General features: G+C 34.2%; 1 protein-coding gene across 1 annotated transcript in view; it reads left to right on the top strand.

Moving 5' to 3' along the window:
* LOC137014807 (receptor-type tyrosine-protein phosphatase eta-like) overlaps positions 1-19,454 on the top strand; it is a 69,784-nt gene that overhangs the window by 7,784 nt on the left and 42,546 nt on the right. The window contains exons 2-7 of the mRNA XM_067379326.1: positions 8,283-8,313; positions 12,139-12,195; positions 12,991-13,050; positions 13,315-13,371; positions 15,562-15,621; positions 15,886-15,942. Of these exons, the coding sequence (XP_067235427.1) occupies positions 8,283-8,313; positions 12,139-12,195; positions 12,991-13,050; positions 13,315-13,371; positions 15,562-15,621; positions 15,886-15,942 (322 nt within the window). The remainder of the gene's footprint in view (positions 1-8,282; positions 8,314-12,138; positions 12,196-12,990; positions 13,051-13,314; positions 13,372-15,561; positions 15,622-15,885; positions 15,943-19,454) is intronic.

Here is a 19,454-nt window from a genome sequence, read left to right as displayed (position 1 = left end):
ACTTCAACAGCTACCAATGGGTTGAAGGTCCAAATTGCAGTTCAAAGGGCTCTACAAGATCCCAGCCGAGGAATAAGGGTCTTATCTAGTGAAACGATCGGTCATTTTCTAAAAAAAAAAATATATATATATATATATATACTTTATAACCACAAATGCTCATCTTGCACTGTGCTGCGATCCGCACACATGACATAATCACATTACAAAGGTCATGCGTGACTTAGGCAGAAGTACTGATACAGTGTCTACAAAGCGAATGTGAAACAACAATATTGGACGATTTTGAAGTTGAAGGAGAAAATTAGATGTTTTTCGCCCTGCTGCAGTACTTCCACCTACGTCATGCATGACCTTTCAACGTAACACGTGGCGCATTGCAGAGCAGTGCAAGATGAGCATTTGTGATTAAAAAGTGTATACATTTTTATTTTTATTTTTTTTAAAATGACTCATTGTTTCACTAGATAAAACCTTTATTCCTCGGCTGGGATCATGTAGAGCCATTTGAAGTTGCACTGAAACTGCAGTTTGGATCTTCAACCTGTTGATACAGTATCTGTTGAAGTCCACTATATGGAGAAAAATCCTGGAGTGTTTTCCTCAAAAACCTTAATTTATTGTGGTGACTAACATGTAAAGTACCTGATTATAATTTTAACTGTGTTATTTGATATTACATGTAAAGTTACTATATTTTAAATGTACTGCATTGCAACTCAAATATATGTAAGTACATGACATGCAAGTTTCAATAGGAATGGTAGTAAAGTATATTTTAGTTTAACATAAATGTTTGTCAGTGCATTCAGCAGTCTTCAAAGACAATAGAATTATGTAATTTATATAAAGATGTCCTTAAGTGGGTTAAATTCTAATTGCATTTAATATAAATGTAAGCTATAATTGTAAATCACATAAAATCAAGTGTTTGAAAACAATACATGCAGTTCGCACTTATACTGTATATTGTTTCCGTAATAAGTACTTATTTTTTAAAATATGCTAAAATGTTAAACTTCTTTTGCACAATGGTTCCTGTAGGTGTTCTTATATCTTATGCCAAGATCTGTTTAGAAATTATTTAGCCAGATCTATATGGAAAGTAGGTGGATGGAATTACTTTGAACAAATTCAAATGTGCTTGTTGCTCATTGTTTATAGAGGCACATATCGTGAGAGCTGACGTGAGAATTACCATGTAAACTCCCTTGATAATTTGACTTTTTTTTTTTTTTTTTTTTAAATTACAACTGTAGGCCTTTAAATGTTTGTTATGACTTGTTGAAACATAATTTAGGCTCTGAGCTAATATCAGCAAATAAATTAGCCGGTTACTGAACATGTTTTGAAGGGTTTAGAACCACTTTGTCTCCTGAGATTCAACAATAACATCTTGAAAAGAACAGTAAAAGTAGCTTTGTGTTCCTATCAAAGCCTTAATATGAACCCAAGACTCAGGCCAGACGGTCTGGGGGTCACGGGGGTAGAAAGCCCAGCCTCAAGAAGTTTACATCATTCTTTTCCTGTTATTCTCACCACTCAATCGCTTCGGCCATCCCGTTCTCCCAGCCCAGAGGAAGTTGTACAGGCATGCCGTTCTGGCCAATGATTTTAGCACAACAATAGTATCCTAGAAGGTCAGGAATATGATTACCAAACTTCAGTCATTCCAAAAGCAGCTTTTCAGTGGGCCTGATGTTTTTGATTAGTTTTCACAGTTTTCACATCTTCAGTACCACTTACTGTGGTGAAATGGTCATTTTAAGAGACAAAAATCCCAAGTCTCTCTCATTTGTTTGTTTCAATGCAGAGCTATATTTGTAGCAATATCCAACAATACATGGGTCAAAATGATCAATTTTTCTTTTATGCCAAAAATCATTAGGATATTAAGTAAAGATCAAGATATTTTTGGTAAATATATCAAAAATGTATTTTTGTGAGTGGATATGCATTGCTAAGGACTTAATTTGGACAACTTTAAAGGTGATTTTCTCAATATTTAGATTTTCACAAATAATACGTTGAATATAATATATATACATGTTAAATTATAAAAATATATAATATTACATTATAGATAATATAATAAAATACTTATAATAAAAATAAATAGTTTATAAAATAATATAAAATACATAAAAATAAATAAATCCAAAATTAATAATAAGTATAAAATAAAATACATTGCCCGGCCAGAAAAAAGGGAGCTGTTTGGATTTTAATAAGCAAATACTTAAGAATCTATGAATGAATCATTATTACAGTGATTAATATTTTTCTAGCATGTTACAGTATATGTTTGGCAACAGTTCTTTTAACCATAACAGATGGAGTGTGTAGCTTTTCATTTCTTAAACAACCATGTATTAAGATGTATCATGGCCATATTCCAGGACGACAATGTCAAGATTCATCAGGATCAAACTGTGAAAGAATTGTTGGGAGGGAGCATTAAGAATCATTTTCACACATGAATTGGCACTGACCTTAACCTCAGTGTAAGTTTTTGGGATGTGCTGGAGGAGACTTGACCAAAACATGATGGAATGGAAATAAATGTTGTGATGATTTTCCTTCAAGAGGTGCATCAATTTTTTTGGTCAAGATCTTTTATTAACAATGCAAGAGATGAGCACTCTGTAAAGTCTCCTCCAGCACATCCCAAAAACTAACACTGAGGTTAAAGTCAGGACTCAGAGGTGCCAATTTATGTATGAAAATTATTTTTCTTGCTCTCTGAACCATTCTTTCACAATTTTAACCCTGGTGAATCTTGACATTGTCATCCTGGAATATGGCCTTGATATGTCTTCCTACATGGTTTTTTAAAAGTGCTCTATGTAAGTTTTTGACTGTACTAAAGCATAAAAATACCATAATATGTTTGCATATACACCTTCTTGTAAACAAAGTTTAGCGCTTCCGGCTATGCCAGCACTTCATCTTGAACACTAGGTGGCGGTAATACTCCTAAGGAGTGAGCAGCCAGTAACAAGTAGTAGTAGAAGAAGACCATCATCAGTTTAGTTCTCGCGCATGCGTCATGGAGCTCTCGTGAACTAACGTCAGAGGCCTACAAGAGAGAAAATGAATAGTTGAATGAAGTCGTTCTTTTGTTTGTTTTTTTCGCACGAAAAGTATTATCGTCGCTTGAGAAACGTACGGTTGAGCCACTGTAGTGGCATGGACTATTTAAACATTTTCTTCACTGACTTTCTGGACGGACAAGTTTGGGCCCCCTTAAAGCCAATGAAGGAGTATTCCACTGCTCATATTTAATCACAAAAATATTAATTTGTGATCCGAAGAAAGACTTACATGGTTGTATCAACATGAGGGTGAGTAATTACTGACAGAATTTTCATTTTTGGGTGAACTATCCCTTTAAGTACTTTCCTATTAAAATCCAAATGACTTTAAAAATTACCATAAAAATGATGAGAACCACTTTAAAGCTCAAATAATATATTTATATAAAAGAAAAAATGATGAATATAGTGTTTGAATAAAAGTATATGCTTTGCATTTTAAATCCTCCAAAAATGAGTGGAATTGACTTCTATTCTAAGTGCCTCATCATAACCTATGAGTTGAAATACAATTGTGTGGTAATCGACGTTATGCCACTGAACCTGGAATATTCCTAGTAAGCATCAGGAGACATTGTAAAAACGATCCCGTTCACGCGGATCTGTGAAAACGACTAAAAACGCTCTATTCAGCTGCCAGGCCAGCAGTTGGCGATGTCACTTTGTAAAGAAAAACTATGCACCTATAGACTGAACACATAATATGCAAGTGCATGACATCACCGATTTCACAAATTTGCATTTTTGTGGTTTACACCGAGACGATAACAGTATCATTTTCAAAAACATGAAACCAGTATTCAAAAGTCTGCATTTCAGGCCCCCAAAACACTGCTGTGATGTAAATGAATGGTCACACATAAAAAGTTGACAACGGTAAATGGCCCTTCAGTCACCAAGGGGACTAACTAACTGCATGGAAAAGAGCAACCAATGTGATCTTTCCATTGGAGGAAATAAAGTCATATATGTTTTGAAACAGTATGGTGACTGTCATTTTTGAATGCACTGTTCATTCACAGCTGTTTTTTCGCCTTCTTGTTAGGTGTTGTCTCTAACAATTTGCATATCTAATGGCGTCAGCTTCCCTTTGCTTCTCATGAAATAATTTTAATATGGTACATGGTTATTGTCTGTTGTGTATTTGGTCTGATAAGAAAGACGTGTACTATTTTGCATGGTTAATTTATGAAAACTTTTTAAACCCTTGGATGTATGCTTGTGGTTATAAATTAGTTTTCACAGAACAGATAAATTGTGTGTCTATGTTTGTTTTTCAGATCAATATATAGCTACTATAATGCGTGCCATATTCCAGTATACTGTACATAAACTCTTGATAAACCAGACCGTGTCCATGTATTTTGCTTTTTTAGAAACTTTTCATTTGTTTACATTATTTTTAGTGGTATAAATTTACAAAATAGGTGTTGTAACAGAGCTATAAGATATATATAGGGTTATATAATATATACAGTAGGAAGTAAGGCCAATCTCATAAGGAACTATAGTACAAATAATATAAGGAAGTTTTTGAATCTATAATTTACATACAGTTTATGAGTTAGCGTACATCAACGAAATTCATGTCTATTAACCAGTGAAACTAAATTGTGAAAAAATGTTGGTTTTGTCTGATTGTAAAGCTTTACTTATAGTTAAAGATACAGAAAATATTCACAAATATTTCAAATTTCAATTTTAAAATGTAGCATAGTGTGTGACATTAGTGTATATATATATATATATATATATATATGTGTTTAATTTGTTCAGTTGCAGATATGCTCTGCAAAATTGACATTATTAACATTTATCCATTTGGCATACTGTATGTTTTTTGAGCTACAGGATCACCAAGATTGATAAAAGGTTGACTGACACAATAATTTCTTAAATATTGTGGATTTATGTAATCTACTGTAATAAACATTTATATTTAAAGACAAAAAGACTTGTTGTACATGAAAATTAAAAAAAAAAAATAAATAAATAATAAAATACTTGAGGTTTAATGAAATGCCAAGAATAATTAAACAAACAGGGAGTGATTTATGCTTTGCTGAAGTGTTAATTGTGAATAGGTATTTAGGCCTATTATATATATATATTAGTATATAGAATTAGTAGATATACACTGCTGAGCCAAAACATAATGATCAGTCACAGGTGAAGCGAATATCGTTGATCATCTTCTAAGGCCACATACTAAGGTCTGGGTAGATTAGATGGTAAGCAAACAATCAGTTCTCGTTATCAGTGTGTGTGATGGCCAGGAATAAAGGTCTGATAACTTTGACAAGGGCAAAATTTTTATGGCAAGGCGACTGGGTCAGAGTATCTCTGAAACACTGAGGCTTGTGTTGCTCCCTACAGCAGTGGTGAGAATTTACCAACAGTGTCTGAGGAAAGACAAACCACAAACCGGTTACAGGGTGTTGGGTGCCAAGGCTCACCGATGCATGAGGGTAATGAAGGCTATCCCATCTGGTCCGAGCCAACAGAAGGGCTAGTGTGGCACACAAATTTTAATGATGGTTATAGGAGGAATGTGTCACAACACACAGTGCTTCACACTCTGCTGCATGGGGCTGCATAGCCACAGACCAATCAGAGTGCCTATGACCCCTTTCCACCATTGAAAGCACATACAATTGACCCTTCGCAGGGAGTTTGATTGACAAGCGATTTAACCAATCATAACGCCGAATCTGCCATTTTGTCCGACAAAGCAGTCAGGAGTTAGAAGATTAACCTCGGTGGAGTTAAACTTGAAAAATGATGTGTATTGACGTCTTTCCGCATTTGAAACAACATTCCTTCTGATGTTCATTCATGTTTATTTTATGCTATAAATGGACTAGTAGGAAGAGATGATCGGTTTACGAGCCTCTTGAGCTGAGGCGCTACAGCAATCTGACACGACACATTAAAGAGCCACAAAACGTTTTTTATTGTTTGAATTTCTTAAAAAAACTACACAGTTTGAAAGCAGAGACTTTGTTTAATATCATAAGTAACCTGCTTTGTCTTGTCCGTTGACGTGTCCGCAATGTATTTTTCAATGCGTGTGGCCTGACAGTGCCACAGCTTGTCGGTAAAAGCAACAGTAACCAAGGGGGGCGGGGCTTAAATTTGACGCTTGTCACCTACCTAAATATTTTTGCAGACCAGGTGCACACCTTCATGACAGTGGTGTTCCCTGGTGGAAATGTCTCTTTCAGTACAATAATGCACGCATTGTTCAGGAATGGTTTGAGGAACATGATGAAGAGTTCAAGGTGATGTTCTGGCCTCCAAATTCCCCAGATCTCAGTACTATTGAGCATCTGTGGGATGTGCTGGACCAACAAGTTCGATCCACAGCAGCTCCACCTTGAAACCTACTGGACTTGAAGGATCTGCTGCACACGTCACCTTCAGGGGTCGGTGCTGTTTTGCATATTAAGCAGGTTGTCATTATCTTTTATCTCATCTTTGTACTACTGATAGTGTACTGTATGTGTGTGTATATATATATATATATATATATATACACACACACAGACCCTGCTTTCTGTCTAAAACACCTGCCAAAGAGTGTTATGAGCTTGTTAGGAGAGGGATGGATTAAAAGATTGTAAATTAGATTACATTACACAATTTGACATACAGTTTATTTACAATTTAGAAAAAAAAATGTTGCATGTTTTGAGAAAGAGACAGCAATATACAGTAGGAATTGCATTTTGAAATCTGAGTGAAGTCACCTCCCTGTGGAGGGGCAGTGGGGCATGATGGGAAATGGCAACTTTGGGTGCAGCTCTTCCTGACTCCTAAGTGCCAAAAGCCCTGCTGAGAATATATGATAAGAATAGCCCTTATAATTCATAGTTTTTTTTTTTTTTTTTTTTACTTCGAATCAATTTTGTTCTATTATGTGAATCATAATTTTAAAGTTAGGCTACTTGATGGCTATAGACTATCATGGTTTTATATTTAACAGTATAGTAAATATTTAATCGATATAGCAGGTAGAGTTTTTTGAATGTTTTCCCCCTTCTGAGTTTCCATGCGTATTTAAACAGGCTCTTTGTTACTGACAAGGAAGTACACACTACTGATGTCATTAGGCTACTCATTTGAAGTTTCACCTGAGGTATTTGGAGCAGAGCGTGTCAGTGTTTCTATTCTAAAGCTGAGAGAGTGAAGAAGTTAGTTTCCATTTATTTATTTTATCAAATGACTTTAGGTGCTCATTGTATATTATACTTCCCCTGAAACTCCTTTTGTCATGTTAAACAATATTACTTCACCATATCTCTCTATTCCCGATGTCAGCAACTGCTTTAAGAAGAACATGTAAGCATTCACAACATCAAATTAACTAACAACTAATGCCAGATATAACTAAGACAACATTTATTCTGTTATAACTGCGCATTTGGCATTTTCTTGCTTAAATGAGCTGTTAAATGACAGAAAAGGCGTTGTCTCCATCTAGTGGTGAGACAGTGTAGCCTATTTAATCCCATTTTAGGCATAAAAACACGACAGCGTTTTACATTAAGAAAATGACAAGGAAATTAAATGCGTGTTTTGGCACGGATATTTAGTAGTATTAAACGAAGGCATCACAAGAAAGCTCAAGCGATGTCTTCATAAATCCTTTAAATTATTATTACAGCTGCAGGCTCATTCATCACAAAACAAGTGTCTGGTATTTTGTAACCTAACAATATTATATTGTTAATATACTTAATATAAATACTATTATGTATGTAACACAGGTGTTTCTTTTCTCAACGCTGATGAAGATTGACCAATCAAACAATATTTTGTCACAATGGACCAATCAGAGTCCCTGTGGTATACTTCATATTTCTATTCGTGAAAGTGTTTCTAACGTTAGACTAACGTTATACTCTTTTGGCGCGGTTTTACAGATGATCAGGTCGAGGCTTCTAAAACTGAGGTAGCTTTTTATGTGTTCTACTTGCCTTGTTGTTAATTAGCACGTTAAATTAGTTAATAACATTGTGTTGAAGTTGATGGAACTGAGGAGTAAAATCATCGTGGTGTAAATAAAATGTCTCGTTGAAGTCTGTTAATGTGTCAGTCAAGATTTAAGTCATTTTTATGTCCTCTCAGACTTAAGGTTTTTTTTTTTCTCTCTCTCTTAATAATAAACTTTACCTTTCTCCTCAGGGGTTGAATGTACAGAGTAATGAGACTACAGGTGAGTAGTCACATCCTGAGTATCAAACATTGGTTCCCACCAGTTAAAATGCTTATAATGTAGGTTAATAAAAGTCATATTATATTATTTTATTCATATTTTTTTTTTTTTTTTTTTGCTCACCAGTCATTGTGTCTAGCCTACTTGTGGTTTTCCAAATGTACTAGCCACGCAGCATTTTCGCTGGCTAAAATTTTGACATCGATAACACGAGGAAAAACTGCCGTAGCCTATATATTTTAAATATCATCTTATAATTTGGCAGCAGGTATATTAGCAGTAGGGGTAAAATCTTAACGTGAAAGTGACAGCTTAGACCTGTCACAGCGAATGGCAGCTGCCACTGACCCGTCCCTGACTCACCGCTATATATTCACTTATGTGGTGATCCATTAGCCTACTGTTAAATGTGCCATCCTCACGCTGCCTGGTGATCCGTTGCCGTTATAGCCACCTATATTTGTTTACCTGGCAATCCGTTACCGTTAAATGCACCATACTTCTTGCAACCCGTTGTTATACCGGTGTGCCTGTCAATTGACCCTTCACCGTGTCAATCGACCTGGCACTGCTATATGTGCCAGCCTGGCAACGCATCATTATATTTTCTTAAATGTTGTTGTTAAACAGAAATATGTAACCTGGTAAATTAACCCATTTGTGCCCAAATTTTTCTGAATGGTTTCATGCATATAGTCGTGTTAATAGTGTCCTATGTGAACATGTTCTGCATTTATTTTCCCCAGGTTTTTTTTTTTTTTTTTTCTTTTTCTTAAAAAACGTGTTTGAATGTGCGGGCAAATATGTTGTATGCACCACTCAATGTAAAATTTGAATAGGAGACAATTTATGCATCTAACTCAAAATAGCTGCTTTCAACAGATCAACAGATCAATCAAAGTTGAAGAACATTCTATGCGAACACAAAAAAGTTGCATGTAGCATATAATTTCTTGAATATGAAAACACAATAAACAACAAATCCATTTGTTTTAAAGTGGTGGAACATAGTGCAGAACAAAGTCCAGCCATTAAGTTGCTCCAACAGAGCATTGTGGATTAAAATTTTAAATTACATTGTTCATTAGAAAAATTACATCTGTAACCCTGGACCACAAACCCAGTCATAAGTTGCACGGTTATATTTGTAGCAATAGCAAACAATACATTGTATGGGTCAAAATTATTGATTTATTTTTTCTTTATTGTCAAAAATCATTAGGATATTAAGTAAAGATCATGTTCAATTACGATATTTTGTAAATTTTCTACTGTAAATATATAAAAAATACTTTTTGTGAATGGATATACATTGTTAAGGACTTTTAGTCAACTTTAAGGCAATTTTCTCAATATATCGATTTTTTTTTGTACCTTCAGATTCCAGATTTTTAAATAGTTGTATCTCGGCCAAATGTCCTATCCTAACAAACCATACATCAATGGAAAGCTTATATATATTCAGCTTTCAGATGATATATAAATCTTAATTTAAAAAAATTGACCTTTATGACTGGTTGTGTAGTCCAGGGTCACATATAACAAACAAACAAAAAAATAAATAAATTATTTATAAAAAAAATAATAATAATTAACAAATAACAATATATAATATATAACAAAATAAAATATTATGAAAGCAAACAACCACAAGCACTAAACAAGACCAATAATCTTGATTTATTAACCCATTAAACACAGTATACCCCATTTCCCCATGATATATGTACTTACAAATCATTTGCTCACTGGCAACTGTAGTTGTATACAAAAAACTATAGATGTCTTGTAAGATTTGTTTTGTTTGGATGATTCTAGAGACCCTCATGATTACATATATATATATATATATATATATATATATATATATATATATATATATATATATATATATATATATATATATATATATATATATATATGTCAACAAAAAATTCCTAATATTAACATGAAAATTACTTTTCTTTGGGAGGGTTTGCCTATGCTTCCTGGAAGTAAGGGTAGGAAGTTGACAGCCTCATGTGACAGGAAGGAAGTGAATACCTTTTTTTTTTGTTCTTGAAATCCTTTATTTGGATGTTTGCTTGCATGTCATTGAGAAATAAAACATGGAAAACATCTAGAAAAAAACGTACAAAAGGAAAATGACAACCATACACTGTGGCAACTATAGTTGCCGGTGGGCTAAAATGGGTTAAGGGTGTGTTCACACTTGTCATGTTTGGTTCGAATAAAACGAACCCTGGTGCGATTGCTCAGTTAGTGCGGTTCATTTGAACATATGTGAACGCTGCCATCCGAACCCTGGTGCGCACCAAACAAGTGGACCGAGACTGCTGAAAAGATGGGTCTCGGTCCGCTTCCAAACGAACTCTGGTGCGGTTTGAATGATATATGAATGCAACACGGACCAAAGACATGTAAACGAACCAAAAACAGGAAGACCAGACCCTAAAAAGGACAGAATCGTCACGCATGTCGGTTTTTCTTGTCATAGTCGCGAGTTTGCCCATGATGACCGGCATCAGACGCACGTCTCCACGCATCAGATTGTTTGTGTGTGTGACGGATGGATTCTCGCCACTCTTTTGACCACTTTACACATTTTATAAGCTCTTCACGAGTTCCCAGCTGGCCAAAATACCATCATATGCAGGCTACGCACACACAACGAGCGCAATTTATCTCAGCACACAGCATTGTTTTAGATGTTCGGTAAGTTTTGTCTCAAAATAATTGCATAATAATTTAAGATTAATGCTTTAAATACAACATTTTGAAAAGGAAGATAAAATCATTTAAAAAATATTTTTTTTGTTAAATATGAAAGTAACAGCCAGCAGGTGGTGGCAAGGTCCTGTCTCTTAACTATACTTCATTCAAACGATTCGCATCCCATTCATTCATTACCAAAACACTGCCGCTGCTTGGTGAAAAAACTGTTTTGCTTTGGCTTAGTTTGGAACAATTTTCTTTAACGAATTAGAGCAAAAACAGACAATATTCACAATACTGTGTTTAAAACCTACTCAAAATGAATGTCATTTATTGTTGTATAAAATCAGTATCACATTTGAAATAGCGGTGAGGTAGGCCTAATTATATTTTAACAACTGTGCAGATTGCAGAAGACAGGAATTAAAGAGGCAACTAAGTATTATTATTATTATTATTATAGTATTCAAATACTTTTCATATGATAGAATACGAATTTGCTGAACAAAGAAAGAAGTCTTTCCTGAAAAAGTGCCACACTTAGTCTTGTTTGCAAAAATCCGATAAAAAATCTAGATGTACTTGAAGCAGCTGTCCAATGCCACTCACCATAGAATTTGACTGAACTTGAGTAATTCTGCAAGGAAGAATGGGCAAATATTCCCTAATCTACATGTGCAAAGCTAGTACAGACATTAATGGCTGTAATTAAAACAAAAGGTGGCTGTGCGAAGTATAAAATCAGGCGAATCAAAATTTTTTTTTTTTTTTTTTTTTTTGTTGTAAGGGAAACTTTTTAAATAAAGATGGGAAAAGATTTTTTTTTGGAATGGGTTTTGATTTCAGGGTGTACGACAAGTAAAGTAACTATTTCAAAGGGTTAAATAGTTCTAACTGTTGTATAAATCTCATTTAGTTGATCATTTTAAAAGTAGATCATCAGGCAAAAAAGTATGGGCACCCCTGATTTACACAGTTGTATTAACTTCTGTTAACTTCTATTAACAGTTCTTGCAATACAGAATTTCATTGCATGCAAAAAATTATTTTTAAGCATGTCAAAGAATATTACTTAATTTATGTTTTTCTTCATGAATCTAAATATTTTAGCACCACCTCCCTTTACAAGCTCTTCTGCAACTGAGTCTCAAACATCAGCTCATTCAAGTGAGTATTTTCAGGGCTCGACATTAAGTCTTGTCATGTGGTTTTCCTTCGGACAGGTAAATCTGTCATTCACTTGTCAGTGTAAAAAAGTTGCATGTCTGGAAAAAATTCGTTTTTTTTGTGGTGTAAATATAATTTATTCTGAAGCAACATTCTCATCAGTGTTTCATCTTTAATTTCATATTCTTAAATTTGATCAGTAAATTCAGTTACAATAATAAGACAATATAGGACTGTTACCAATCAAATTAAATAATTTACACTGAAAAAATAATTAACTACTTTTTAATACAGTTTTATTGAACTGTAGTATGAAATCAATGTCACATTTTCATTCAGGAAAACAGCACTCTTGGTCGTGTGAAGTTGCGTAACTGTATCATATGTTATAAATATTAAAAACTTCACATTTATAAATATAAATATAATATAATTTTAAAATATAAATATAAAAACTTCACACAGGGTCTGCCAGCATTTTACTTTTGTTTTGTTGTTTGTTTATTTTAAATATATTATTAATATTTAACGTAATAAACCCTCACGGATGTCTGCCGGCCACACAAACATAATAAAACCATAAAATAAGTCCAGGTCTGGTCCTCTCTCGTCCTTCACTCCTCCTTTTAAGCTTCCGGAGCTCCTCCATGAGAGATACGAGACCGGTGCAACGCGCAGCTGACACTCGTTATCATTCACAAAACTTAATTGTATGAACATATGCCCTTGTTAACTTGTAAATACTATTTAGTAAATGTTTGTGTTTTTATTTCTTTATATGTCAATATATCACAGCCTTACTTGTAACTACAAGCAGTTCTTCAACTCAAACATCTCCTCAAACACCTGTCACAAGTGAGTATTGTTCATGGACAACTGTGTAAACAATTATAGCTTTATTTCATTCATTTTTATCGCTAATGTGGTATTAGGATAATTGTCACACAGCAGCACTTAAATAAAATTAGAGATGTTCAACAATGACATTTCAGTTGGAAAAATTTTATTATTTACACAATTGTGCAATACAGAATTTCATTGAATGCAAAAATGTCCTTTTAAGCATGTCAAAGAATATTACTTAATTTATGTTTTTCTTCATGAATCTAAATATTTTAGCACCCCCTGCCTCTACAAGCTCTTCTGCAACTGAGTCTCAAACAGCAGCTCATTCAAGTGAGTATTTTCAGGGCTCGACATTAAGTCTTGTCATGTGCTTTTCCTTTGGACAAGTAAATCATGTCATTCACTTGTCAGTGTAAAAAAGTTGTGTCTTGTCTGGAAAAAATCAGATTGTTTTGTGGTGTAAATATAATTTATTCTGAATCACGTTCTCATCAGTGTTTCATCTTTAATTTCATATTCTTAAATTTGATCAGTAAATTCAGTTACAATATTAAGACACTATAAGACTGTTACCAATCAAATGAAATAATTTACACTGAAAAATTATAACTGCATTAAATAATTTTTAATGTATTTTTTGAATATACAAATAAGAAACGTTGGTGAAACTAAAACACTAGTAAATGGAGGTGAGTGACCGTGTTAATGAGTAATTTATTTAAACAATTTATTCAAACAGCTGATTCATTCAAGAATGAGGCAGTTGTTTATGAATGGGTCATTGAATCTTTGACTCAACTGATTCGTTTAAAACACTAAAACATTTATTTTAAAGGAACACTCCACTTTTTTTGAAAATAGGCTCATTTTCCATCTCCCCTAGAGTTAAACAGTTGAGTTTTACCGTTTTCGAATCCATTCAGCCGATCTCCGGTTCTGGCGGTACCACTTTTAGCATAGCTTAGCATAGTTCATTGAATCTGATTAGACCGTTAGCATCGCGCTTAAAAATGACCAAAGAGTTTTGATATTTTTCCTATTTAAAACTTGACTCTTCTGTAGTTAAATCGTGTACTAAGGCCGACGGAAAATAAAAAGTTGCGATTTTCTAGGCTGATATGGCTAGGAACTATACTCTCATTCTGGCTTAATAATCAAGGAACTTTGCTGCCGTTCCATGGCTGCAGCAGTGCAATGATATTACGCAGCGTCTCTCATAAACGTCTCCATGGTTGCAAGGCACGTTCCCTGTGCAAGCAGGGGCTCACGGGCGCTGCGTAATATCATTGCACTGCTGCAGCCATGGAACGGCAGCAAAGTTCCTTGATTATTACGCCGGAAAGAGAGTATAGTTCCTAGCCATATCAGCCTAGAAAATCACAACTTTTTATTTTCCGTCGGCCTTAGTACACGATTTAACTACAGAAGAGTCAAGTTTTAAATAGGAAAAATATCAAAACTCTTTGGTCATTTTTAAGCGCGATGCTAACGGTCTAATCAGATTCAATGAAATATGCTACGCTATGCTAAAAGTGGTACTGCCAGAACCGGAGATCGGCTGAATGGATTCAAAAACGGTAAAACTCAACTGTTTAACTCTAGGGGAGTTGGAAAATGAGCCTATTTTCAAAAAAAAGTGGAGTGTTCCTTTAACATTTTATAAACTAAAGACGACTGAGTGTGACTGTGAGATGCGCTATGGTTTTACTTAGATTTTTTTAAAACTATTTTTGTTGCTGAAATAGAACAAAAACAGTCAATATTGCGTCTAAAATGTAAATGACTTAATATTACCTACTTTTTAATATGTTTTTATTGAACTGTAGTATGAAATCAATGTCACATTTTTATTCAGGAAAACAGCACTCTTGGTTGTGTGAAGTTGCTTAACTGTATCATATGTTATAAATATAAAAACTTCACATTTTGAGTTTTTACTGCTGCATGTTAACTGAGTTTCTTTGTGTGTGCTGTATTCATTTGTTTTGATTTATCCTCGAGAGGCTGCATGAGCCTCAACAGCACAACCTTGTTAATCAATCTACCTTAATTTTTTTTTACATTACACCCCACTGCTGAAATCCACCCACATTTGGCAGGTGTAGTAACGTATGTTGTTATGGGAAGAAGGAGGCAGGAACCGGCGAACGTTAAACATAACTTTAATAATATTCAAAATAAACAAACAACAAAACGAAAGTAAAATGCCGACAGATGTCCGTGATATAACGTATATTATTACGTTAATATTTAACGTAATAAACCCTCACGGATGTCTGCCGGCCACACAAACATAATAAAACCATAAAATAAGTCCAGGTCTGGTCCTCTCTCGTCCTTCGCTCCTCCTTTTAAGCTTCCGGAGCTCCTCCATGAGAGATACGAGACCGATGCAACGCGCAGCTGACACTCGTTGTCACTCGCAACACTTAATTGTATGAACATATGCCCTTGTTAACTTGTAAATACTATTTAGTAAATGTTTGTGTTTTTATTTCTTTATATGTCAATATATCACAGCCTTACTTGTAACTACAAACAGTTCTTCAACTCAAACATCTCCTCAAACACCTGTCACAAGTGAGTATTGTTCATGGACAACTGTGTAAACAATTATAGCTTTATTTCATTCATTTTTATCGCTAATGTGGTATTAGGATAATTGTCACACAGCAGCACTTAAATAAAATTAGAGATGTTCAACAATGACATTTCAGTTGGAAAAATTTTATTATTTACACAATTGTGCAATACAAAATTTCATTGCATGCAAAAATGTCCTTTTAAGCATGTCAAAGAATATTACTTAATTTATGTTTTTCTTCATGAATCTAAATATTTTAGCACCCCCTGCCTCTACAAGCTCTTCTGCAACTGAGTCTCAAACAGCAGCAAATTCAAGTGAGTATTTTCAGGGCTCGACATTAAGTCTTGTCATGTGCTTTTCCTTTGGACAAGTAAATCATGTTATTCACTTGTCAGTGTAAAAAAGTTGTGTCTTGTCTGGAAAAAATCAGATTGTTTTGTGGTGTAAATATAATTTATTCTGAAACACGTTCTCATCAGTGTTTCATCTTTAATTTCATATTCTTAAATTTGATCAGTAAATTCAGTTACAATATTAAGACACTATAAGACTGTTACCAATCAAATGAAATAATTTACACTGAAAAATTATAACTGCATTAAATAATTTTTAAGGTATTTTTTGAATATACAAATAAGAAACGTTGGTGAAACTAAAACACTAGTAAATGGAGGTGAGTGACCGTGTTAATGAGTAATTTATTTAAACAATTTATTCAAACAGCTGATTCATTCAAGAATGAGGCAGTTGTTTATGAATGGGTCATTGAATCTTTGACTCAACCGATTCGTTTAAAACACTAAAACATTTATTTTAACATTTTATAAACTAAAGACGACTGAGTGTGACTGTGAGATGTGCTATGGTTCTACTTAGATTTTTTTTTAACTATTTTTGTTGCTGAAATAGAACAAAAACAGTCAATATTGCGTCTAAAATGTAAGTGACTTAATATTAACTAAATGGTTTTATAGAACTGTAGTATGAAATCAATGTCACATTTTTATTCAGGAAAACAGCACTCTTGGTCGTGTGAAGTTGCTTAACTGTATCATATGTTATAATAAAAACTTCACATTTTGAATTTGAATTGTCGCATGTTAACTGAGTTTCGTTGTGTGTGCTGTATTCATTTGTTTTGATTTATCCTCGAGAGGCTGCATGAGCCTCAACAGCGCAACCCTGTTAATCAATCTACCTTAAAGTTTTTACATTACACCCGACTGCTGAAATCCACCCACATTCCGTTCAAATTCTTAAATTTGATCAATAAATTCAGTTACAATAATAAAGACACTTTAGGGCTGTTACCAATCAAATTAAATCATTTACACTGAAAAATTACTGGTACTTCTGTCAACACTAGAGCAGAGAGAGAATCCAAATGCACAGACACTTCAACCTTGAAAAATACAGACACTGCAACCCTGGAAACTGGCAAATAGTCACACAAAGAAACAGGAACATAAAACAAAGACCCCGAAGGAAAGAACAAGACATCCTGGTACCCCGATTGAGACTTTGTGCACAAACCAATTTTTCTTTATAGTATGCTTTATTAGTATAGTGTTTACTAAGTTTGGTCTTTTAATGTCAGTGTCTTAGGACATTAAGCCATGTTAAACGTTTTCTTTATGGGAGGAAACTGCTTAATTAAACGTGTTGCGTTCATATTCTGGCTCATCTGCTTTTCACATAGTATGGTTTAATCAGTATGGTGTTTACTAAGTTTGGTTTGTTAATAACACTGTCTTAGTAAATTAAGCCACGTTAAGCATTTTCATGTTAAGCGTTTTAGAACGTCCCAGTGGCGACATCATTTTCAACTGATTAACATTATGAAAATTGGTAAAACCTTTAGGAACTTAAAAACATAACACGGCGAAACTTCTAATATTATTTTCAATGATTCCAAATTCCAAATTTTCCGATTGAATTGTCACATAGTTTGCAAAAGTGCATTTATTCTGCAAATAGTAAGGTGGAGATCCATGTTGCATTTGTTGAAGTTCATCGCTGAAGGTTTGATCATGGCAGATTTAGTCACACAAATAGTACAAGTGGCTTGTGAAAAAAACAAAGACTGGCTGTATGACACTTTCATTGAAGCAGAATTTTGCTGTGGAGATCACTAAACCCTAGTGCACATGTTTGTTTTCAGATCATCAACGCTTCTTCTGCATTTACAGGGAGCACATGCACAGAGTTGCCAGATTGCACAGATTAAGTAAAACACCGGGAACACTATGTCTTTTTAAGGGAAAAGCCCTATTTTGGATTTAAACTCTTCGCATCTGTCAACCACAAGCATGACTTCTAGTGGAGGCTTGTTATCAATGCAAGATAACGCAAATCCCAAAGAAAAAAACATGTTTTCAGGATAAATAACAAGGGGGCCAATATCGTGAGGATTATTTGAAATCAATTGAGAGAAGCAGATATCGTTACCGCGATTAAAATATGATTAATCGTGCAGCCCTATCCTATATTCATAATTAGGGTTGGGAATCGTGAGATTTTCCGGTTCCGGTTGCAGTTCTGCCTAACAATTCCATTAAATTCCATTAAATTAATTAAACAACTAATAAAAAAAATAGTAGTAAGGGAAAAATGCACAATACTCGACTCAAACAGTCCTTTTTGTGTTTAACAGTCTGTTAAATTAACTTTACAAGAATAATAATCTCAACAAATTTGCTAATACTTTACAGTAAGGTTCATCAGTTAACATAAGTTAACTACATTAACATGAACTAATAATGAACTGCATTTCTACAGCATTTATTAATCTTTGTTAATGTTAATTTCAACATGTACTAATACATTATTAAAAACAAGAGTTGTATTTGTTAACATTAGTTAATGCACTGTGAACTAACATGAACAAACTGAACGGCTGTTTTTTTATTAACTAACATAAACAAAGATTGACAAATACAGTAACAAATGTATTACTCATGGTTAGTTCATAAATGAACCTTACTGTAAAGTGTTACCACAAATTAGATAAGATGCTTGAACACACATGTAAGATTCAGACAGGTGAAACAGAATATTTTTGTAAGTTGGATTCATAAAGACTAAATTCTGAAAGACTGATTAAGTAACACATTTTTAACAGTAAATGTGTGGCCACCTAATGGCATAGCAATGACATCGATACAGTCGTCTCTTTCAGAACAGAAGGTAATTTATTATACATAAACATCAGCATTTCTATCTGAATAATAAACTTTTGTATACTTCTGTTATAAGTGGAATAGTCCTATTTGTCACACAGGGTTTCCGCGGGGTCTTAAAAAGTCTAAAATTCTGAACTTTAAATTTAAGGCCTTAAAAAGTCTTAAAAACGGCCAGATTTTCATCCAAGGTCTTAAATTTCATTTAGTCAGGTCTTACATTTTTTTACCCATTTCCAGAAACGCTACCTGCTGAAAGTTATTACAAAGTAGCATAAAAGTAGCGAGTCGTAGTTCTTTCTGGGGTATATTGGTGTTGGTATACGCGGTGATAAAACTACAAATCCCGTGATAAATGCAATACCTGCCCGCAAAATACGTCTGCGTCTCCTCAGAGTTTGTTAAAGTTCGGCTACGTGTGGAAAATGGGAGTGTACTTTCAACGAGACATGGCTAGATCACAGCGATTTCTGCTGTTGGTTACAAGCGGTACCCAGCTCCAGGTACGAGGCTCACTGCAAACTTTGAAGAAAAAAAAAATCAGTTAGAGAGTCTGGGTGTGAAGCGGTGTAAAGGCGCTGGAGTCACACACCAGAGCGGAGAAACACAAGCTAGCCGCAAAATCCCTTCAGCGGACTCGGCCAATT

The sequence above is a fragment of the Chanodichthys erythropterus genome, chromosome 24 (genome assembly GCF_024489055.1).
Source record: "Chanodichthys erythropterus isolate Z2021 chromosome 24, ASM2448905v1, whole genome shotgun sequence".
NCBI classification, from domain to species: Eukaryota; Metazoa; Chordata; class Actinopteri; order Cypriniformes; family Xenocyprididae; genus Chanodichthys; species Chanodichthys erythropterus.
The sequence above is the reverse complement of the archived record's forward strand: the minus strand, read 5'-3'. Positions and strand labels throughout refer to the sequence as shown.